The sequence below is a fragment of the Ascaphus truei genome, chromosome 18 (assembly GCF_040206685.1).
Source record: "Ascaphus truei isolate aAscTru1 chromosome 18, aAscTru1.hap1, whole genome shotgun sequence".
Taxonomy (NCBI): Eukaryota; Metazoa; Chordata; class Amphibia; order Anura; family Ascaphidae; genus Ascaphus; species Ascaphus truei.
In genome coordinates, this window is record NC_134500.1 from 20,989,930 (window position 1) to 21,016,294 (window position 26,365).

The window sequence follows — 26,365 nt, forward strand, 5'->3', positions numbered from 1 at the left end:
AGGTTTCTCTGTGCTGGAGAAAACTTGACTCCCATTCATTTGAATGGAGTTGAACGTGTCTCTAGCACTGGGAAACAGCTTCACAGCATATAAAATTAGAATACTAACGCAATGTAGAGGCTGCTTTTTTCTAGTCTCCATGGAGACTGTGATGGCAGATACAATAGATTTGTTCATAAAAAGGTTGGACATCTTTTTAGAAAGATAAGGTACAGTATACAGGGATATACCAAATAAGTAACCATGGGAAGGATGTTGATCCAGGGATTAATCCGATTGCCAATTCTTGGAGTCAGGAAGGAATTTATTTGTCCCATTATGAGATATCATTGGATGATATGACTGGGGTTTTTTGTTTGCCTTCCTCTGGATCAATAAGTAAGTATAGATATAGGATAAAGTATCTACATTTAGCATAGGTTGAACTTGATGGACGTATGTCTTTTTTCAACCTATATAACTATGTAGTGACTCCAGGTATGTACTGTCAGCATTTGGATTATAGGGCATATTTACATGGTGCTTTGTCTTGAGTGTCACCTTCCAACAGTGGAAGATTCCGTGCAGCTATTGACTAGAATGAACTGTAAGGTGTCGTCTGTCAGAACATTTTGTAAATATGGGTCTATGGGGTACCGTGCAATAAATAATGCTCTTAGACAGTTATACATTAATTGCAATAATGCAATGAAGTTCTTCCCAGGCTGGGATTTGGGTAACGGGATAAAGCTACTAGCTGCTCATCTCGTGGCGGAGGTTGGAGGTGGCTCATGGTCGCTCCTCTTTTTTAAATGTGTTCTGAGTATATTGTCGCTTGCATTGGAACTATATGTATATACAGGCATACCCCGCTTTAAGGACACTCACTTTAAGTACACTTGCGAGTAAGTACATATCGCCCAATAGTCAAACGGCAGCTCACGCATGCGCCTGTCAGCACGTCCTGAACAGCAAAGTTGAACTCCCTACCTGCACCGAAGCTGTGCACAAGCAGGGAGACAATAGAGCCTGTTACAAATGCATTATTTACATCAGTTATGCACATATATGATGATTGCAGTACAGTACATGCATGGATAAGTGGAAAAAAGGTAGTGCTTCACTTTAAGTACATTTTCGCTTTACATACATGCTCTGGTCCCATTGCGTACGTTAATGCGGGGTATGCCTGTACTCAAGTTCAAATAATTTTTCAATACAGATATTTTAAACGTTTTAATTTTTTACAGAAGGTTGAACACTTTTTTTGAGCATCTAACAATGCTGTCTTTTTGTTGTTTTTTATAGGTTGCCTTAATTTTCTTTGAACAGACATATTTGCAAGACAGAACATCAAAGTAACAGTCATTTAAGTATTTATCAGTCTGAGATCTGCCAACTGGGGTGAAAGCCAACAGACAGATCTGTAGTATACAAATACGACTAGAAAGTAAAGAAAGAAAGATTACAAATTGATGGTCTCAAAACAAGTTATGAGAACTTAAAATGACTTTATATTTTTTTATGGAATTGTGAAGTTCAGTACATCCAGGGCTGGTGCAAGGGTATACGGCACCATAGGCGAACCTTCAGCCCTGCAACCCCCCCCCCCCACCACTCATTTCTCCTCCTCATCTTAACTCATCTCACCTCCCCTCACACCTCTCACCCCCTACCACTCCTCAATCACCCCCCTCCCCCATCACCCATCCTCCTCATCCTCCTTCTCAATCACCCTCCTCCACAATCACACCTCTTCTTCCTCTCTCACCCCTTGACCTCTTCCTCTCACACCCCCTTCTCCTATTCCTCTCCGTCCTTATCCTCTTCCTCTCTCACCCCTTCCTTTCTCACCTCCCTCCTTCTCCTCTTCCACCTTCCTCCTTCTGCTCTTCTTCTGTCACCCCTTCCTTTTCCTCTCACCCTCTCCTCCTCTCATCCCATTAACTCACTTACCTGCTTCGGTGGAGCATGGCAGCAGAGAAGGAGGATGGCAGGCGGCGGCGGGAAGAGAGGACAGAGGAGGAGGACGACGATGGGAGAAGAGGATGGCAGAAGCAGAGCAGCAGAGGAGGACAGCACGCAGCAGCGGGAGAAGGAGGACGAAGGATCATGGAAGTGGAGCAGGGTGGCAGAGCTGGACAGCCGGGGAGGAGCTGTGCTGGAGCAACAGCAGACACTGGAAGTCAATGAAGACTTTTGGATTGGACCACTGGGGCGGAGCTCCTCCCCGGCCATCCTGCTCTTCCACTCTGCGCTGCTTCCGAGATCCTTCATGCTCTTTCTCCTTTCGCCACAGCCTGCCGTCCTCCTCCTCCCCATCTGCCGCTGCTCGCCTTCCTCCACTCTCCTCCTCTGCTGCCGCCACCCTGCGCTTACCTCCCTCTTCCATCGCCGCCCCCACCGTCCCCCAAAATGTGTTGCCCTGGGCCAGTTGTTTTCAACCATTTTTTGGTTAGGGAACCCCAGAATTCGATTGTGAAATTCTGGGGAAATCCAACCCTCACCCCCCCCTCATCTCTCACTCCCTCTACCTCACTCATGTCTCCCCCCTCACACTCTCCCCTACACTTTCTCCCTTACACTCACTCTCCCACTCTCTATTCTATACACACACTCCTTGCTCACTTACACACAGACACACACACACACACACTCCCCCTTTCACGTACTCACACACACTCCCCCTCACACACACACACTCCCCCTCTCACACACTCTCTCTCCCCCACACAGACACACAGACACACACGGTCTCCTTAAGAGAGCCGGGTCTCTTTAAGAGAGCCGGCTCTTGCATTGATGCTTCTTTCCTCCTGTCAGCCGTAACTTGATGGCAGAAGCAGGGAGAGAAAAGAGCAATGATCAGGGGCAGCTGCTGTTGCTTCCGGGTCACTGCTATGTGGGGGTTCCGCCACGCTGCCAGACCTGGGACAGCTGGGAGAGTTGTCCCAGCTCTCTCCCCCCCTAGCGGCTGTGGAACCCCTGAGGGGTGCTCGAGGAACCCCTGTTGAAAATCACTGCTCTAGGCAACTGCCTAAGACACCTAATGGTTGCACTGGCCCTGGATATATCCTGCAGGACTCAGGGGCTAAAGAGTGCAAAGATGGAAGCAAATGATGTAATGGTATATACCATTTTATAGGTTTTACTTAGAAGCATAAAATTAGTAGAGTTTTTAATAAGCTATTTAGATCTCTGTTAAATATTCTTAAAACAGACAGTATAAATTAACAAAATCATGGGAAACCGAGTTTGAAATTGGAATAATGATACAAGGTTTAGAATGTGTGCTGTGCATCTTTTGGATTTAATCACTCCGAAGAAAATGGGCCATGAAAATGGTAAAAGTCAGATGTACAGTAACTCCGCAGTATGTGCTCGCCTTCATAATTCCTATTATGTTACTATGTCATATGACACAGAACTCAATACTTCCCTTTGTATTGCTGTATCTGATACTTTAGACTATATTACTGAATCATATAAGATGCAGAATGGTATATCTCCCGTTGTATCCCCACAGGTTATCCCCTAATACTCCTAAATAAAAACTATTCACTTATGCACAAAACAATGAACAAGCAAACATTGCAACAATTACATCCATACACTGATGCTAAGAATTCCAAGCTTTTTTCTTATTTTCATGGCAAAAAATATATAATTTTACTTGGGTGAATATCCACCATTTGTCTTAGTTGCATATATTTATGTCCAATGCTTTAAAGCATCTCATGAAAACAATTTGATCAAAGTACACATGATTTTGCTGTTATTCACATTCTGAAAAACATTACAAAACAATATTTATTGTGGAAGCAAGAACAACATGATTATTTATACTATAATCCCTAGGAAAAAAAATAAAGGTAAACATTGTCCCAGTTGTTGTCTGGACAAACATATGATACATATCAAACACTACTTGGGTATAATAAATATAACTGGAACCATTATTTATAAAGAGCTGGCTGCTTCTAAAATGTCAAATATAAACACAGGTGATTTAAGCGATGTTTAAATACTTAACCTCTGAACTCCACTTATTTATCTTTATATACTTTTTGTATCAGAATTTTTTCGCATAACTTGGCTCCCATCATTCTGTTTGGAAACACTACAAACAGTGTACTCGAACACTTGTGTTTTTGTTCTAGGAGATCAAGTTTATTGTTGTTTGAAATAACAAGCTCTTTCTTGCATATCGGTCTCCTAGACGTGCCCTATTTGATGTGCCTTCCTCATCGCCTCTGCTAGTCTTCATTAATGCACTAGGAATATATAAGGTTTTAAAATAGAATTTTGTAGTATGCCAAAGTTTTATTTTTCTAGAGCCAGATCTACAGTCAAATTCCAAAACCTGAACTTGCTATAACTGGAAGATATCCAAGTACATAATCTATCACACAACGGGTGTATTAATTATAATCCTTCAATCCATCAAGTGCTTCTTCAGCACTAAGTACACTGTATTTGTAAATCTGTTAGAACATGATACATGTACAAAGTAATCTCTGTAAAAAAAAAAAACCCCCAGTGATTTACCTTTGTCATTGCACTTTAAGTAAAACATTTAGGGGCCTATTCTATAAGGCTTGATGCAAAAAAAATCGCTGTGCCGTTTATGTCGCCGGTAGGAACCGCTATGGTAATGAAGGGGTTAACGAGTCCCGCTACCCCTCTAGGAAGGCCTAAACACCCACCCTTGGGGCTACTACCCCTTCACCCAATCCATCTACTCCAAAGAAACAAAAATAAACACAACAACCCTAACCAACCTCCTCTACCCCCATCAACCACCCACAACACATACAGTCTATTTATAGGCAAAATAACTATTATCCAGATATGGATAATAGCTCATTTATCCATTATAAAATCAAACATTAGCCTGCATAAAGTAAATAAAACTTTCTATTTTCCCCTGCCCTCATGAAGGGTGTCCTCGTCAGCATACTGCTGGTCCATGTCCTCTGTTGCCATAAAGAGTTCATGAAAAAATACAATCTAGTGGCCCTTAACCCCTTAATCACCTTAACGATTAATAACAGTAATTAAGGGGTTAACCCACCCTCGGGTTAACCCACCCTCCCCCACTTCCCACCCATGAGGCCTAAACACCCACCCAAGGGCCACTATACCCACACTATACCCACCCTCTACTCATTGATTGGCACAGTGGTATATCATACCCATATAATAGGGGCATGAAAAGCCACTATATCACTCAATGGTCAACCTAATAAAAATCATTAAGTCCAAAAATACACATGCATTAAATGAATACACAAGCACCTAAACACCACAAATAAAATAACTAAATAGCCTAATAGTACACATCACTAAAATGTATCTATCACTAAAAATGCAAAATAGCAAAATAATTAAAATTATGTTATTCCAAAACATAACAATATAATTAAATAAACACCTATCCAAGCAAACTATTCAAGACATAAAAACACTAGCCAACCAATCAACTAAATAAATAAAACCACTAGCCAACAAAACAATTAATTAATTTAAACCACTAGCCAACAAAAAAAATAATTTATTTAAAATGCTAACCAATCCCAAAATGTACTAAAAATAAGCCAACCAAATTCCAAACATTTTAATCAAAACAATAAATAGAAAAATAACAATCAATTCCAAACAAGCATTTGACAAAAAAATGCATTGCCTGTCACTGTATTTATCTGTACCCTCACAGTTTAATACATTATCTGTCAATGGGCTACCAAAAACATAAAAATAAATAAATACAATTAAAAAACCTAAAAAAAGAAATTTACATACATACAATATTTTTCTTACCTTTAGAAGTCTTCACCCTCCGAATCCTGGCGTTTCAGGAAGCTCTTCACCCGCGATGTCATCCGCTGCAATCCGAGTCCATCCTCCTTGAAGGGCAGCATCAGGTACAAAAATCTTCCTTCATCTTCTATCTGCATCTGTCATTCTTTTCTTTAATCTTCTATCTTCTTTTTTTGTAATCCAATAGAGCCCCATAGTAAATCCAGCAACGGAAGTTTCCTCGACGTCTACATGAGCTAAAATGAGACGGAACAGGCCTTAGATAGGGCCTGTGACATCACATTTTAGGGTCAGATGGTACAGCTCCAATCCATTTGGACACCGAAAGAGGCAGGCTCCAGGGCACTCACAAACTGATCCTGATCACTTGCATGATCAAACAAAATGAAGAATCATGGTCCCAATATAGAAAAAAGTGAAAAATCTTTATTGCAGCATACCGTTTGGACACTGTATCATGTGCCCGTCTCGTTGTTTTTTTTTTATTTTTATTTTTTAAGGATGTGACGTCATCTCCAAGGGAGGTACGTCACATCTTTAAAACCACATGTCTCATATCACATGGTATTACAGCCAATGGGATTGAAGACAATCCATTGGTTCATGTACCATGTGATATGTCACATTAGTTAAAAATGATGTGACATCACTTTAAGGGATGATGTCACATCCTTTAAACTAATAAAATGCTTTAGACATAAATTAACATTAAGGAAAAGGAGTCCCTGCTCCGAAGAGCTTACTATCTAATTTGTTGGTATGAAGAACATGCAGACACAGTAGGAGGGCTTTCTTGATTAGCAAAGCGAAAATCCCCAATAAAACGAGGAGAGGCGGTGCACTGCGAAATAGAATAGGGCTAAAGCACAAAAATTATTTCAAATGAAAGTTTTATTGCACTCGTGTAAGCATATAAATGGACAAAGGAATGGGCAACTATCTCATTTATATATTCCTCTGTCCATTTTTATGCTTACACAAGTTCAATAAAACTTTAATTTTATATCCTTTTTTGTGCTCTAGCCCTATTCTATTTCGCAATGCACCGCCTCTCCTCGTTTTATCGGGATTTTCGCTTTGACGCTAGCATCCATCCTGTCCCTCAAGCATGTCGCTTGGGTTTTACATTTGACTCCTCACGATCCTCCTCTTCTCACATTCACACTGTTGCCAAGTCGCATGGTTTCTTCTGCAACATTGCTAAGGTCAACCTTTTTCTATGACATTCTACAGTTCACACTCTAATGTGCGCAAACGTTTGGTGCTGCGCCCCCTTGCCCGCTCTCCCCCAGTGCTCGTGTATCTCCAGCTAAAGTGGTACCAAGGCCCAATCAATATATTTTCAGAAAGTAAATACAGCAAAGGTAGCCAATGTCTCAGCCAACACCTTTGATATAGTACGCAATTAGATTAAAATTCAGTGTGGGCAGTCATGAAACGAAGACCTATATCGTTTATTTGTTTCAAGTGTAACATGATGGATATAAGTGAAAGCATTTTTATAAGTATGGTTTGAAAAGTAAGAAACCATTTGGGATATTCTCAAAGCTATTAGCGAGTCATAACAACCATTCAATTAGATAACTGTAATTACTACTGTGGCTTATATATTTACAATTGATATACAACAATCCTGAGGTTCCAGTAAGATCATTCTGATCGCACTTCAAGGATTGTCTGGTTAACAGATAGAGAAGTCCGATATCCACGCACGTTTGAGGAAACAAGAAGGGGGATTGCAACAGCATTCCTTGTAAGCCAACTAATAAAGGGTAACATTGGTATGTTGTTTAGCCTTCTCCCTAGTAGTCAATGACTGTACATTATTATGCTAAGACCATCAGACCAATTTCTGATTGAAGTTCCACATGGGACCTGAAACATTGTTATTCCACTGTTCTTGGCTGTTACATTAAATCGAGAACTTCATTATGAACTTGTGAGTAGAGCTCTACTTTGTATCTACGTCTTTGAGGAGACCTGCACTTTGAAAATAAATTGTTTGTCTGTGTTGTGTTGGCTGCACAAGCAGATTTCTCCTCGCCTGAAGCTGTTTCCCCGCACTTTGGAATTGTAAGACCATCAGAGCTCCATATTTCCTGAACTGGCATGTCATCTCAAATAACAGTTCCCCTCCATGGGAACCCTCACCAGTTCAAGTACAGTATTCAACAGATTTTTATTTATAATGTATGCGACCGCCAATGTCTCGATCAATTGTTTTCAAACAGTTTAGTTTTCCAGCAGTTCCTTGAGAAAACTCAACACCCAATTATTTTTATTTTTTTGCCATGCATTTTAATATATTAATTTGCAGGAGCTTTTAATATTACACCATAATTTCATGACCTAAACATATAGTAACATTGAAAGTTGTTAATATGTTTATAAATTATTAGCCCAACCAAAACAGTCATATTTTTACATATATTGGATAAACAGGCAGAGGTTCTACAGCGTCACAATACATCATTAAGGGGTACCATGGAGTCACTACATTGAAAACCATAAATCTAAATATTGCTGGTGACCTATTTTTGGTGTATACAGTATCAGTTAGGAAAGATCTCTTTGTAATCATATATCCCAAAGCTGACAAACAAACGTCTGAAAGAATAACCAATAAACTTACCTAAGTAGTTGTTACTTTTTGTCATCTCTGTAACATTGATTCTCGTGGCACCTTCGGGGATTTCAACAATTTTATGGTATCCAACTTTAGTTAGAACATGCTTAAACACTCCAGACACCACTTTACAAGCTGTGTTATCTCCTCCGCAGACACCGCATTTGTCAACCACTCTGTCTGACCCCAAAAAGTCATCGCAGCCAATATTCTGCAGCAAAAATACATAAGAACAAACTGGTTCAATTAGGTGAACTCCACGTTTAACACAAAACAAATTATATTGCACTATATTATATAAATCACTGAACATCATCCTGTGTGCTGTAGGGATCAACAATTCTTTGCTCTTCAATGTGCTTTAGACACCTTCACCATTGATTCGCTTAAATGTTATACTCTACTTAACCTAAATTCCCAAATCAGTATAAAATACTATTTAACTTATGTAGTTTTATGCTCGCTTGATTTCAATTGAGAATCTTTATAGAATATGATACTGAAGAATGAACTAACATGTCAAAGGGCTGAAGGAGTGGTTCAGTGAGTAAAGACTCTGGCACAGGTTCACCTGGTTCAATTCCCGGTGTCGGCTCCTTGAGAAAGTCACTTTATTTCCCAGTGACTCAGGCAACAAAAAAAACATAGATTGTATGCTCTATGGGGCAGGGACTGTGTCTGCAAAATGTCTCTGTAAAGCGCTGTGTAAAACTAGCAGCACTCTACAAGGACAAACTATTATTATAATTTATGCAATGCTTGAGCTTATATCATGAGCCTTTCACATCACACAATAAACTAACATATGACACACGATTGGCTTAATTTATTCAGCATTTTCTTCATAGTATATTGAGTCAGGTGTAATACTTTATTCATACTTTTCTTAAAATGATCCCAACTGATTGGATATGTACCAAATACACATATGGAAAGTAGAGACAGGGACATTTCATTTTCACTAGCTGGTACAGTATTGCCTTGTAGAGAATTGAGCTTGGAACAGTCAATGGTTCTACACATCAGTATCTAAGAATATTCAATGTATTTGCATACAGGTGAATACACCTAATTGCATATTAAAAAGATATTGGTTGATTGCCCCAAAAATCATAAACCACTAGCAGTGACCGTTCGCTCAATCCAAAAGCCGCTTTATATTTTCAATGTGTAAATAGAATACTGCAGTGCAGAGGGATAGCAGTTAATCAATCAAAACCTGGTACAGTATGTAAAGTAAAGCCTCACATAGAGATCCCTGTGAATTGCACTCAAAGTACATAGATATAATAATATATAATTGATTTTAATAATCAAGGAATATCAATGTTCCTATATAAAAGGTATATAATATACCTCATATGTACCACTAACAATACAATGTATTATGACCACAATAGCTTTTTTTTAAATTCATCATAAATGATGGTTTGTGAAAATTATATACAGTGTGGTTAAAATCCCCATTAGTGAGACAGTGCAATACTACCAACCTACTGTATGATAAGTATAGTATCCAAATATAGTGGATGCTAACCTGGCTATATAATACATCCAGGTAATTATCTATAATACCTCATATAGTATATATGCACTGATTGGTTTTAGATAGAAGCTACTAATTGGCATAAGCAAGCTTTCCGTATAAGCCTGCACAGAGGGTATTTTTTCCAGCACTTTCCCTCTTACGATTGGTTGTAACTCCCACATGGGAACAAGATATCTTAGGTGTCAATTGACACTATAGGAGCCTGCTGTACATAAATTCTGGATACAATTTGATACTACTATAACAATCCACTATATTTTGATACTATAGTATCATACAGTAGGTTGGTAGTCTTACTAATGGGTATTTTAACCAGACTGTATATAATTTTCACAAACAGTCGTTTTTACTCACTGAGCTCCTTCTCCCATTGCATTCGTCTCCATCCAATGAGTACAAATATCTAAATATTTTTCTTTAGTGCAGGTGTCAGGTCCATGATATCTTCATTTTTCCTATTTTTGACTGTTGGGGTTAGTCGCACCCCTTGGCACTCTGTAGAACCCTTCCGGGGATGCTTTGAAAGTACCTTTAAAAGTGTCTTGTTTACTTGAGTGTCAGAATAGCCATAATTTAATCCCATCTCGGGCAATACAAATACCTTATCTCTAGATTCTATCAGACACAAGGGTTTAACAGGCCATAAAAACATTTTGTTCTATTTTTAAAATTCAACTGTAGCCACATTAACCCCTGAAGTACCAGATTGATTAAAATACTTAATTTCCCACTGTCATTTTTACTACAATTATTTTCTCACCCCATGTTTATAATGTTAATTTCATCCACAGTTCATAGGAAGGAAAGCTTACATTTTAATTTTCCAATGTAACATTTCCATTGACAGTGAATACAATCTATTGTAGTATATACAGAAAGTAATTACACCTATTGTACTTCCTATGTTTTGCACCGGGTTCTTATAAGTCAGTAGGACTCACATCATGGATCTGCAATAATTCTGAATCCAATACGAGGGGCACTCTCATCACATAACATTTTAGTAAGACCTTTGAATTTGTAATTCAGCCATCGTTCTCTGTTTGTACATAACTAACAAAATCCATCTATCCAAGAATAGACAATATTAGTTAGGAGAAGTCTAGGCAAAATTCCCCATATCGTTTGATGCAAGATGGGGATGTTAGAATTAAAGAACAGCATTAAAATATCTGCTTAAATTATCCTTGAGAATTGGTGTTAGTGAAATTATTTGTTTTTCTTTAGACCATTTATCTAGCTATATCCATGAATTAATACAATGTAAATGAATGATTATGGAGTGGACCAAGTACCTTTTTGAGCAATTAAATATTTAATCAAATTTGCAAGCTCAAGTCCTGTTCTTTAATTGTAAACATCAGTCATTTTAGTACCAGAAGGGTAAAGAAAACATAGATCCAATAAGATAATCCTGAGATCTTTAAAACAAAACATTTTACCCAATTGAATAAAAACAAATGTGTATGAATAATTCAAAGAAGATGTATACAATACTAAATGTACATCATAATGTGAATCTATCATAATCTAATTTCACAGTCTGTGTTTGTGATTTATATATATATATATATATATATATATATATATATATATATATATATATATATATATATATATATATATACTGTATATATATATATATATATATATATATATATATATGTGTGTGTGTGTGTGTGTGTGTGTGTGTGAGAATAATAACCAACACTTGTTTTATTTTATTTATTTTACTTAATTCTTCGATAATTCTTATTATGTCAACTGCATTTAGAGTAGATCCATTATTTAACCATTACTTTTAAAATTAAAGGCTTTCATTACAATCAATGAAGAGAACCAGGTGCTGGCATATGGGTTATTCTGAACATTTTCCGGCCATTGAACAATGTTCCAAGGGGTAAGCCAGGTATTGCTAAGCACCAATGAAAATATTTAACACCCAGAGCCTTTTTCATTGTTATCCAAAGAATACGCCCATGTCTGTGCCTCTCGTATTTTGTGTGGCAGATGCTTGTCTGTTTGCCATCATGAGAAAAAAAAAAAAGACTTTCACTCAACACCAGCATAGTACAATTGTCTAACATTGCATGTTATATTTCTCCTGCTAGTACTTTATTTATAATGACATTTTAATGTATTTATAATGACATTATAATATATTATAAAGACAGCAAAACATATAACATTTATGTACATACTTTGATGCCAAAATCACTCTTTTGTCCCACCTTTTGATCTCTATAATCTTCTCTATAGTTGTACTTTCTTTATGTAGATAGCTCATTCTAATGTGTAACATTTTAAAAGAAGGGACAAAGGCCATGTAAAAGGGGCAGGCCATGTAACAGGGGCAGGCCATGTAACAGGGGCAGGCCATGTAACAGGGGCAGGCCATGTAACAGGGGCAGGCCATGTAACAGGGGCAGGCCATGTAACAGGGGCAGGCCTGTTTACGACAGCTAGAACTGTTGTGTGATGGTCAGGCAGTGGGTTATCCCTGTGTGGAGGAAGGCAGGACTACTAACGAGCCCAGCTCAATCACGAAAGGGGCTTAAAAGGCAGGACAAGGAAGTGTTTCTCTGTCACTCTGGTCTGCATACAGACCACGTGTGCCTGTCCTTGTTTTCTAGGGACACCACAGCATGCAGACCACTTGTGCATGTCCCAGGTACACAATTGAAAACTGTAGATTTCTTGATACTAAATAAATACCAAGTGGTTCTGAAGTAGCGAAATAATGCTTTATACAGATGTAGCGGCCGTTATTGGAACACTTCCCGCGGTGTATACCTCGGAATACCCATGTCATGGCGCGGGATTTCTTCCAACCGTACCGCCTTAAGACGCGAGTGCAGAAAATTGAATTTTAGTGTTCTGGTTTTTAAACACCTGAAATTGACATAGTAGCACAGTACTGTATACATTACAATTCATTCATTACATTGCACACAAAGAAACAGAATCCATGAAATTCAAAAAAAGCAACCGCGATAAACACGTGTGCCTGGGGCGATAATGCCGCGTTAATGCCGGGTGGAATACAGCAGAGCACACGAAAACGGCTCTGTGATTTGTTCGAATAACGACCGCTGCATCTGTAACACAAAAGTCCTTCAACCAATCAAAAAGAACAGCAAAACCTACAGTTAACAGCAGCACCCTCAGGCTGACCCGCTACACCGACCTAATCAGCCAGGCCATCGAGAGCGCCCCCCAGAAGAGGCTCACCCTGTCCCAGATTTACGACTGGATAGTCAAGAGGATGCCCTACTTCAAGGATTAAGGGGACCGCAACAGCTCTGCTAGCTGGAAGGTGAGGCGGGCAGTGGGTAAAGTGCCATTGCAGAGTAGTGATTATGCGTGTGAAGGAGATCATGTGTTTGTATCTATGGATATCTACTTTTGCGGCACATTTCCGGACTACTGGGAGAAAGGGACCTTAGAATGTTGATACACACGTGCAGTATTCTTTGTGAAGCGCTGAGTACACTTTTGGCGCTATATAACTAAAGACATACAATACAATACACACATGTATACTCACAATGGTATTTAATTGCAGGTCAACAATTAAATTACAACTTGGGTTGAATAATCTCTTAAATGAAAGATGGACTGTTCACCAAGTCCTAGGTACTAAAATAATTAGGGTGAGAATGTAAAGATTTTAATACGAGTGGCCAAATATTAGCTCCTGCAGAAATTACAGTATGAAGTGCTTTAATAATGTTGGAGCCTTTGTCTCTGGATAAAACCATTTGTGCATAGTTTATGAATTGTTTCAACTAAATTACTTGTAGCCACTACAGGGATTATGAGACAAGAATAAAAAATAAATATATATAAAAAAAGACATCAATAAATTAAAAAACAATACAATGTGCTTTCAATTTGTATCACATTAGTCTTGTACGAAAAGAATCAGAAATGCGCCTAAACATTCTTTTATAGTGTAATACTAACGTACTGTATAACATGATCTGAGAAATGGGAATTGAGGTAATCATTTGAAAGTTTTGTAATTTAAGGGCTCAAAAACTTGGAGAACAGATTTATACAGAATGGTTCAAAACAATTACACTTTGTCTGGAATCAATTTGTTCAGGAAAGTTTTTCTGCTTGATAATTTCATTAGGGAGGTGAGGGACTGTAGTAATGGCTTTGGAGTGTGATGTGTGATCTTTTATTCATGATCACCATGCACTCTGCTGAGCCGGTCATTGCAGCTAACTCTGCTTCAGATAATAAATACACTGTAAACTCTTCAGCTCACAGGGCTATGCACACCAGTTATTCACCAATAATATCAATACGTGCGAATCAACTACATAGAATAACAGATTAGTCATTGAACTGCTGTAATCACCTTCCTGTCTGATTATAATTCTGACTGTAGGTTTTATTGAAAATATTGCCCTTTATTAGTTAATTAAAGGAGAAGTCCAAGCGCAAGGTTTTTATTTTGTTTTATATTTTTTATTTTTACTAAATTTAAAGCAGGGGGTCTCTGTAGCTGAACAGCATAGAATACAGCTTCTGGGAGCTATGCTTTCAGAAATACTTATCTCCGTTTCTGGGGTGCCAGTAGCAGCTCTGGCTAGGCTAGCTGGGCTTCTCGTAATGGTGTCTGTAGATGTCCCGTGGACCACTAGGAAGTCGTGCCATCATCTGGAGATACCAGCACCCCCAGGAGGTAAGTATTTCTGGAAGCAGGAGGTCCCTGGAGCTGAAATCAATGTGGTTCAGTTCCGGGGACCCCCTGCTCCAATTCAATTTTAAAAAAAAATGGGGGGGGGGGGGGAAATGTGATGCTTGGAGTGAACCTTTAAAGAGCAATATTTATAGTTAAGTAAGATTGTATTGCATATTCAGTGCCAAACTGCAAACAAATATAACAAAAATAGTGTAAGGGAGGCACTTCCAAGTATACAGTATGTTTGTATCCAATATTAACTGTTCATAAAGTATAAACGTTTCTGAATTCTAAACAAAGGTTCTCCCAAACTTTTTCTAATTGTTAACCACAATATTTAGTCTACTATGTACGGGCAGACTTGTATTCAAATGTCTAATGACATGATGCAGTGTCATATGAGTAAAGCATAGCTGAAGGATAAGCAGAGGCAGTGCTTGCTTTCTCAGAGAAGAGCACAGGACATCTAAAATGCCCATCCTTCATCACAGATCTACTGCCATTGAGGGAGAGGCCCTAACCCACAGGAGAGAGCAACTGGTAACAGGGGAGGAGTGGCTCAGTGAGTACAGACACTGGCTGGCACCGAGGGGAACCTGGTTCAATTCCCAGTGTCGGCTCCTTGTGACTTTGGGCAAGTCACCTTAGTTCCCTGTGCCTCAGGCACAACAAACCCATAGATTGCAAGCTCCACGAGGCAGGGAACTGTGCCTGCAAAATGTTTTGGTAAAGCGCTACATAAAAACTAGCAGCGCTATACAAGAACAATTATTATTAACTGGTAGTAAAATGTGTAAGGTTTTAGGAACTACCATCAAAGACCTTGGTCAGAAGACTTGAAAAACCATATTTGAAAATATATAGGGGCCTATGCAGAGAGCAGCGAATTTTAAAATTGGCGAATTTATTAAAAAGTAGCTTTTTTGGAGAGTTTTAATCTCCATATGCAGAAAAGTGCGAATTCTGCTATGTTTAACATGGATGCGTGTGGCGAGTTTAAATTGGCGAGATGCGCGCTTCAGAAATGTGTTAAAACAAATTCGCGCCTTTTTTTTTCCCTTTGCAATGGCCGCGAGCGGCAGTTTTTTTTGGCGAGGCAAAACGGAGACAATCGCGCCATTTTATTGGCGCGAACAGCCGCTAGATGCCGTTCGCGCCTCTCTGCATACGGATATTTTTTAAACTGGCGAGATTGCGGTTCTCGCCAGCCGCGAGGCGAGTTTTACAAATAGAAAAGAAAAATTGGCGCGTTTTTCGGAAATCTCCATTTTCTGCTGTTTTCTGCGCGATTATCTCCAAAAAATGGCGAATTTCGAAAATTCGCTGCTCTCTGCATAGGCCCCATAGTCTATATTGTAAATATATATATGTGCCTTAGGTAGAGTGACCTGATACTCTTTAAAAGGAACACGGACGAAAGACGGGTGAGTAGCCGTGTTGATCATTTCTTCCAAAGGAGGGAGAAGGAGTAGGGGGTATAATACTTTTTATTGGACCAACAAGTAGTTGATATGTTCCAAGCTTTCCAACCTCTCAGGGTCGTTCATCGGGCATGGCAGAAATACAGAAACACAATATTCTATACAGTGTTTGTAAGAGGGATATGTGGTTGCAACGGATGTAGACCGGAAGTGTGAGATAAGATGATGCAGAAACAGGTAGCCTGGTGTGAAAATTAACAGTAGAGACAGAGAAGGCTTCTCTTTTTTAAATGCAAAGGCGGCCTAGACATTGAGACCCGAGGGGGAGTGTGTGGGACAAGACAGTGAATGTGAAAAATATCTATCTATATAAAAACTACTGTAACTATATTATGTCTGGTGATCTATATAAAGAATGTTGTCAGGGAATAGTGCAAATGTGCACACATATGCAAGCACACATACATATGCATCCACATACTGCACATATACACCATACATACTGTACAAAGACATATATATATATACACAGTGGTTGACAAATCACCAAAAAATCTACTCGCCACACAAAAAAATCTACTCGCCACCTAGTACCAAACGTATGCTGCTTGGGCCAATAGGAGCTCGCCACGATGTTAAATCCACTCGCCCGGGGCGAGCAAATGTATAGGTTTGTCTAACACTATATATATATATATATATATATATATATATATATATATATATATATATATATATATATATATATATATATATATAGAATCCAATGCACAGCCGGCACACCATATGCAAGTAAATAAGTTTTGGTTCTTATCCCATAAAGCAATAACAGACCATACGATACCGGTTGCAACACGACATCAAGGGACAGCACGCAGGTAAGTAAATAAAAAATGTTCTATATTTGATAGAAGACACAAAAACCGACGTTTCGGTCCCCCAGTGGGACCTTTCTCAAGGTGGTGCTCACAAAAAAATCTACTCGCCACCTAGTACCAAACGTATGCTGCTTGGGCCAATAGGAGCTCGCCACGATGTTAAATCCACTCGCCCGGGGCGAGCAAATGTATAGGTTTGTCGAACACTGTGTATATATATATATATATATATATATATATATATATATATATATATATATACAGCTCAACCCCGTTATAACGCGATCCGTTACAACGCGAATCACGATGCAAGCGTGGCTCCCAATTTTCATATTTATGAATACTTTACAACATGATTATTGGTATCTTAAATACTTTATTGTAAAATGCATACAATTGTACATTTCTAACACGATCCGCTTTTAACGCTATGTGATTCATTGGACCCCATGCACAGCGTTATAAGGGGGTTGAGCTGTGTGTGTATATATATATATCTATATATATATAGATATATATATATATACAGTGTTCGACAAACCTATACATTTGCTCGCCCCGGGCGAGTGGATTTAACCCCCGGGCGAGTAAATATTGGCCCAAGCAGCACACGTTTGGTACTAGGTGGCGAGTAGATTTTTTTGTGTGGCGAGTAGATTTTTTGGTGATTTGTCAACCACTGTATATATAGATATATATATACCTGGTGTCGGCTCCTTGCGCAAGACAGGACAAAACATTTGTTTGGTTTTTATTTTTTCATACATTTGGGCTCATTTTTCCCCTTGTTTTCACCATTGCCCAATCATTCCTAGAGTATTCTTCCCCCTTCCTTCCTGTTCATTTTTCCCATTCCCTTCCTCCATTCCCTTATTGTTATTGTGTGTAGTTTCAGTTTTGTCTAGTTTGTTTGGTTCTAGTTTCATGCGTTGCATGCTCCACATTCACCACATCTTGCACCAGTCTCATGCTTGATTGTCTCCTGGGTTGGTATTTTCCACCAAGAAATGATCTACTCAGAGATATCTTGCTTTTACATTAGTGCAGAGGAGCGCAAACTTTTCCAGCTGCGCCCTCCTGCCTGCTCCCCCTTGCTCTCGCTCCCCCCTCACCTTGCTCAGCGTCGTCAAATGACGCCGTGGGGTCACGTGACCCTGTTGCCATGGAGATGGACGTGTGACGCCACTCCGCATGGCACCGCGGTGTCATTTGACGCCACATTGCCATGGCAACGCGTCCCTGCAGCTCTTCAGAATCCTGGTCTGTTATTTGCAGAGGCCTCACGCGATCCCCCAGCATTTAATTTAAATTCATGGGGGAAGTGTGCGGGACTTCTGCAACCACCCGCACCCCCCCAGACAAATCTTGTGCCCCGCTGCATTAGTGTATACATATCCCTCTATATTGAGCATTTTATTAATGTATATTTATTTATACACAATTGGTAACATACACTAATTTTGATACATTGCATTTTAGACCCATTTTCATGTTTGTATCTTGGCGCTGCAATTCTTTTTTCTTTCTTTGTTTGTGTGTGTATATATGTAGCCCTGGCTGGTTTGGGCTATCAGTCTGCCCTCCTCTTGGCAGTAATTCCTTGTAAGGGCAGGTTGCCAGGAGTAATCATGGGTTTTCCCTACACCTCTATTGCTCAGTGAGTCACAGAGAAGGTAGTGTAATCAGGCCTGGTGTCCAATCAGGGGCAAGGGGCTCGTTCCTGCTGGATCTGTACTTAAGGGGTTGCACTTCCTCAATTTAGTCAGTCTGCCTCTACCTTGAGAGAGACATAGTCTACTCTTGATCAGTGTGCAGGGCTCTGCATACTGTGTGCCCTCCCTTAAGGGAGCGGTGAGAGACTGTTCCCCTTACTCTACCAGAGAGTAAGGGAAGAGCTAAGACTGCTCCTGGTGCCAGCCGGCTGGGAGTGTAGGTTCAGGGACATCCTAAAGGTGCAGACCCTATATGCTGCTGATTGACTGCTGTGCCGTGTGTGTGCATAAAGAATAAAGTATCCTATTTAATATACTTCTTGCCTGAGGCGCTGTCACCGTAAGTACGAGTCAGGTTATACCCCAGAAGCCTGTCCTGTTGCTATCCCCTACTATCATGCGGGAGACTCAGGGCTACTGTTTATCAGCAGGTGTGCACTACACCACTCCAAGTAACCAGCATAGTTTTCCCCATAATAGACCCTATCTGCAATGGGGGGGAAGGGAGGGAGGGGGGCGGAAACAGGGTAAAAACATATATAAATATATATATATATACTGTATGCGCACATCTTGTGTGTGTGTGTGTGTGTATATATATATATATATATATATATATATATATATATATATATATATATATATATATATATACAGCTAAACCCCGTTATAACGCGCCTCGTTATACCGCGATTCGGTTATAACGCGGTTTTCCCGTGGCTCCCGTTTAAAAAAAAAAAAAAAAAAATTTAAAATTTGTTTTTTACATTTTTTTTTGCACACTGCACACACTGCACACACTGCACACACTCACTGCACACACACTGCTCATTGCTCACACTGCCACACTGCACACTGCACACACTGCTCATTGCTCACACTGACACACTGCACACACACTGCACACTGCACACACACTGCACACTGCACACACACTGCTCATTGCTCACACTGCACACACTGACACACTGCACACACACTGCACACACACTGCACACTGCACACACACTGCACATTGCTCACACTGACACTGCACTGCACACTGCACACACTGCACTGCACACTGCACACACACTGCACACTGCACACACACTGCTCATTGCTCACACTGCACACACTGCACGCACACTGCACACTGCACACACACTGCACACTGCTCATTGCTCACACTGCACACACTGACACACTGCACACACACTGCACACTGCACACACACTGCTCATTGCTCACACTGCACACACACTGCTCATTGCTGACACTGCACACTGCACACACACTGCACACACACTGCTCATTGCTCACACTGCACACACTGCACGCACACTGCACACTGCACACACACTGCACACTGCACACACACTGCACACTGCTCATTGCTCACACTGCACACACTGACACACTGCACACACACTGCACACTGCACACACACTGCACACTGCTCATTGCTCACACTGCACACACTGACACACTGCACACACACTGCTCATTGCTCACACTGCACACACACTGCTCATTGCTGACACTGCACACACTGACACACTGCACACACACTGCACACTGCACACACACTGCTCATTGCTGACACTGCACACACTGACACACTGCACACACACTGCACACTGCACACACACTGCTCATTGCTCACACTGCACACACTGACACACTGCACACACACTGCACACACACTGCTCATTGGACACACTGCACACACACTGCACACTGCACACACACTGCTCATTGGACACACTGCACACACACTGCACACTGCACACACACTGCTCATTGCTCACACTGCACACACTGACACACTGCACACACACTGCACACAATTATTATATAGAAATAAACAGACAACTGCACTTTAACAGATGTACAGTATTTTGCCTGTACAACGTCTTGTGACTTTTGTTTCACAAAGTTAAGGGGGTGGGAAGTCATTGTGCTGTGGGGGTTGGGGGGGTGGCGGGGCCCTGCGCTGCGGCTACGGCGGGCCCTGTACTGCGGCGGGGGGGGGTTAGCGGTCTGTGTGTGTGAGTGCGAGTGCCTGTCTGTGTGTGTGTGTGTGAGTGCGTGAGTGCCTGCATGTGTGTGCGCGCGTGTGTGTGTATGAGTGCGTGAGTGCCTGTGTGTGTGTGTGTGTGTGTGTGTGTGTGTATGTGTGTATGTATGAGTGCTCCAGCCCGAGTCCGTGGAGGGAGGGGGGGGGAGAGTAGCGGGTCCCTCCTGCAGCCAGTGGAGGGAGTGGGGGGAGAGTAGCAGCTCCCTCCTGCAGTCCGGGGAGGGGGGGGGAGAGTAGCAGCTCCCTCCTGCAGTCCGGGGAGGGGGGGGAGAGTAGCAGCTCCCTCCTGCAGTCCGTGGAGGGAGGGGGGGAGAGTAGCGGGTCCCTCCGCTCAAGCCACGCCCCCCCTCCCTGTCAAACCTCCCACCTCCCGCTCCGGCTCTTACACTTACTTACACACACACTCAGACACTTACACACACTCACACACACTTACACACACTTAGACACTCACACTCACAGACACTCACACACACTCACGCACACCCACGCACACTTACGCACACTAACACACACTTACAGACACTTACAGACACTCACACACACTTACACACACTTACACACACTTAGACACACTTAGACACTCACAGACACTCACAGACACTCACAGACACTCACAGACACTCACACACACCCACGCACACTTACGCACACTCACGCACACTTACAGACACTTACAGACACTCACACACACTCACACACACTTACACACACTTAGACACTCACAGACACTCAGACACTCAGACACACTCACACACACTCACACACACTTACAGACACTCACACACACTCACAGACACTCACACACACTCACACACACTTACAGACACTCACACACACTCACACACACTTACAGACACTCACAGACACTCACACACACTTACACACACTCAGACACTTACACACACTCACAGACACTTACACACACTCACACCCACATACACACACCCATATACACACAAACACTTTCTCTCCCATATATACATACACACACACACACTCTCTCACTCTACACAGACGGGGGGTGGGGTCGGAGCAGAGGAAAGGCCGCGACCAGCACCACCACCCGCTCCCCCCCCTCCTCCCGCGCAGGCAGCGGGAGCACCGGGGACAGCGGTGGGGAGAAGAAACCCCCCGCTACCACCTCCATGCAGGCAGCGGGATCTGAGGTAAGCGGCGACCTGAGGGACATCCCCGCTCCCATCTCCTGCCCCGCGGCCTGTCCCGCGGTGACAGGGGGAAGCGGGGACAGGAGGGACATCCCCGCTCCCATCTCCTGCCCCGCGGCCTGTCCCGCGGTGACAGGGGGAAGCGGGGACAGGAGGGACATCCCCGCTCCCATCTCCTGCCCCGCGGCCTGTCCCGCGGTGACAGGGGGAAGCGGGGACAGGAGGGACATCCCCGCTCCCATCTCCTGCCCCGCGGGCTGTCCCGCGGTGACAGGGGGAAGCGGGGAGCGGAGGGACATGCCCGCTCCCATCTCCTGTCCCGCGGGATGAATATGCGCTAAAGCGCGGCGGCCATTTTTTTTTCTCGCGACCCCGTTAGTAACGCGGTGGTCTCGGGGTGGACCCCGAGACCCGCGTTATAACGGGGTTTAGCTGTATATATATATATATATATATATATACAGTATATATATATATATATATATATATATATATATACACACATATACACATACATAAGCATAGATACACGCGCGCATGCACATACACATAACACAACCATTCATGTAAACATAAACACAGACATACATACACATCTACAAATATGCAAACATACATGTATACATACTGAAAACATACAATATCACATACTCAAAAAAGGGACACGCCAATCCTGATCCTTCCTATTGATATGGGCAAGGATGGATACGGCTTGGTTAGCGAGGAGGAGAACCTGCAGTGTACAAGCAGCTCCCTGACAGTGTCCGTATTCCCCTCTGCTAAATGAGAGACAAGGCGGCCTTGTCATGTCTTGCCATGAGAGACATGGGGTGTGCCTTATACAAATGACCCAAAAGGCTTATGTTCATGAGACCTCTCGTGAGTGCAGCATAACACCTATGTGACTCTAGTAAACATAGATTTATACCAATGTGTTGTTCTGCTCCATCTTTCTAAAGCTATTTGGAACAATCTTCCAGTGTTTTCATTAGAAACACTCATTGTTACTTCTGTTGTTCACTATGTACTCACCTAGTGTGAATAGTATTAGTCCCATTCTCTCTGACCTCCTCTATCACAGAGATGTACTATGTTCTGGTTTATTCCCTCTATTTTATGAACATGAGTCACTGTGCGCCTCAATATCCACTCAAAGAATAATCCTGCCCTTGGTAATATGGATCTCATGTACATACTAAATTAAAAGTAGAACAGTGTCAAGGCAAAGGTTGGTGCAGTGTAGATTTGTATATACATATATATATATATATATATATATATATATATATATATATATATATATATATATATATATATATATTTAGGCAGTAAGTAAGTGGCATACAGCCTTCAATACAAGGCAAGTCATTCCATAAACTCAGACTGACAAGTGCTAAGGATCAGAGTAGTGAAGTGAAAGCTGAAAAGTGAAGATAGAAAGAGGATAGTTTGCTCTGTGCATGACCTTAAAATAGGAGACCTTAAGAGAACTTAACTGAGCATTTTCCCAAAGTATCATGTGCGACAAGTATTCTTGAAATCTGATATACACTCTATGTTTTGTCATATCCACAATGTATAACAAGAAGACCCGCACTGACCTACCTCCTGAAAGGAAAAAGCTGGATGTAAACATGTCATGTGTTATATCAGGCATAGGGGTTTAACTAAAGTTAATTCCTTAACCCCCACCATGGTAAATGTCATGTATATTTTAAAACTCAGATAGGGGTGTTTGAAGCAGGAGTATCACAAGTATAACTGCTCAAAATTCAAGCACATATAAGTATTTGTTTTGAAGATGGTAGGATTTTAATAATACATAATCCCACACGCTTGTGCTTCATTGCTACATTTACTAGGGTTACCTAGAATTAAAATAATTTAAACATTGCCCCCAAAAAAGGAATGTTTACGCTTCCTTTTCTAAGCCATAAAAATCCAAATAAATTCTAATTATTGCAGCTAACTTGCAAGCAAAGAGCAACATATTAAATACCATCAATCCAAATATTACAATGAACACAAAATTGCTTTATGAACAAAAAATAATTGCAAAAGAAAGGTCTGTTCTTAATCTGGCTAACAAGTTGCGGTTTATTGGTTCTTTGGGAATATTTCAGCATCCCATCATATTTCATTATAAAAATGCACCTTGAGGAATTATTAAGCCATTGGAGCCTTTACAACAAAAGTGTTATAAACTTTGCAAAAGAATAGAAAACACATCTGGGTCTTGTCTATTGTCAGACTTCAGCACACTTTAGTTATGCACCTGGGATTACTAATGCCTCAGATCTAATCAAGTTTGACTTTGTTGTATCATCGTTCTTTTTAGAAACATATTTTATTGATTATACCTGGCAGGAACTTTTAACAAAGCCTTTGCTCAAATTTCACACATCTATAAAGCTAACTTTGACCTCTCAGTGCAGAGCAGTAGTACTGATAAATACAGCATGTAAAAAAGGTCCCACAAGGTTATAGGGTCAATTAAAGTGAAGCTCTTATTAAGAACCAGTCATTTAAAATATGTAACATGAAAAATCATTATTTATATCTAATTTAAAATAACAGTACCCCAAAATGTAGTATAATGAACAGACTGCCAGATTTTACACCGAGGGACAGCTAGCTCAGGAGACATAGACTTGTGCAAGTCCGGCCTCAGCAGTCAATCAATCAATGCTGTGCGTCATGGCGACATTCCCCTTATTCTCTGGCAAATGACTCACCATGACATTATGCATTCCCGATGGCCAAAGATTATTTCCCCCTTCAAAATGCCAGGAAATATGATAGCTGGGAATATAACTCAGAATGATCGCCCTGTTCGGGATGTTATTAAAATAAAAGAAGAAGTTGAATGGGGAATTGTAACATTTGTATAGTTTTTCCTAAATGTTTACATTTGTAAATACAGTACTATTCTCGATGTAAAGCCACAATCTCGCCCAAAGTGTCATTTCATTTTTTTTTTTTGGTCTTACCTTGTATGGGGCCTCTAGAGCTGATCTATGGTACCTACAGCTCCAGATGTCCCTGGTTCCACAGTAACATTTTGGTACCAGACACTTAAAAAAAACAGTTTGCCACAGGGTAAACCAACAGTAAACCACAACATAATCTACCGGTGATGTGGTGACATCCTATTGGACACCCAAAGCAATGGTAATCTCCATAGCCATAGTGTTCTCCCAGACAAGTATTATTTTTCTGCGAGATTTAATAAGTAAATATGTAAGGAATCAGAGGATCTCACAGTACTTCAGTACAACACCCTGTGTTTATATATATATATATATATATATATATATATATATATATATATATATATATATATATATATATATATATATATATATATACAGTATATATATATACACAGTATATATATATACTGAGTTAAGTTATGGTGAGTAAAAAAAGTGACAAAAACCCTCCACAGCAAAGCAAATATGCAAATGTAAATACAACTGTATGCTCATCTACATGTCTTAGGCAGGTCTGCAACCCCGCCTTTCACCATTATCACCCAGCACACTGCACTTCCACTGCAGCAAGGAATTCTGGGGAATGACATGCAAATGAGCACACAGTGCCACTTTTTGCTTCAAAAACCATTTTTAACATGGTTCCCTATAGGCTTATATATATATTAGCATGGATCACCACTTTAGGTGCACAGGTTTAAATCTACTAGCACTAGCATCACACTTCAGGATCTTGGCAGAGGGGATGAGCATTGCTAACCCCTTCAAATGTAATTTTTTGTTTCTCAATCATCTAAAAACAGCCAAGAAGCACATTAGAGGAGATCACAAATGAACAAAACAAAATAAATTATTATCCTGTAACCATTTTTAAATGAATACTTGATGCTTTTTAAACTCATTTTATTTAGTTGTGGCATGTTTTGTTGTTGAATTCCTGTGGTAATGGCACTTATGCATAGAGAATCACAGTGAATTATTGGAAATATAACCAAAGCATAAATAAAATGATACGAGCGTGAACAGTATTACAAAATTTTCCATGGTTATGTTTAATGGTGATATTCTTCAGGATAATCTTTCAAATTTAATGTGGGTCCATGCAGAATTGTTCAAAGCTTGAGGTTGTAATTTATTGCAGTGTGATACATTGAATCAAATTATGCATGATGTCATTCCAGTATATGCCTTACCAGTGTCCTAAATAACGGGAATTGACAACTGACATGTCATCGTGATATATTTGCAGAGACCAAAACTTATTATACGCAAATGTACACACACACACACACACACACACAGTGAAAATTCATTTGGCGCTCCATAAGCAGGGATATTGGTAGGTGCTTGTCCATAAAGATAAGTAAATGAACGATACCATGTAGATCCCACGAAATCAGGAGACAGCACTCAATCTTACAGTACAATTTTGTTGTTGACTAATTGTTTCACAAATCTATATA

At 40.6% G+C, this 26,365-nt stretch overlaps 1 protein-coding gene across 4 annotated transcripts in view; it reads right to left on the reverse strand.

The window, feature by feature from the left end:
- The window catches only part of THSD4 (thrombospondin type 1 domain containing 4), a 531,228-nt gene that overhangs the window by 66,775 nt on the left and 438,088 nt on the right, over positions 1-26,365 (reverse strand). For all 4 annotated transcript variants that reach the window (XM_075575823.1, XM_075575821.1, XM_075575822.1 and 1 more), the window contains one exon: positions 8,432-8,636. In XM_075575823.1, the coding sequence (XP_075431938.1) occupies positions 8,432-8,636 (205 nt within the window). The remainder of the gene's footprint in view (positions 1-8,431; positions 8,637-26,365) is intronic.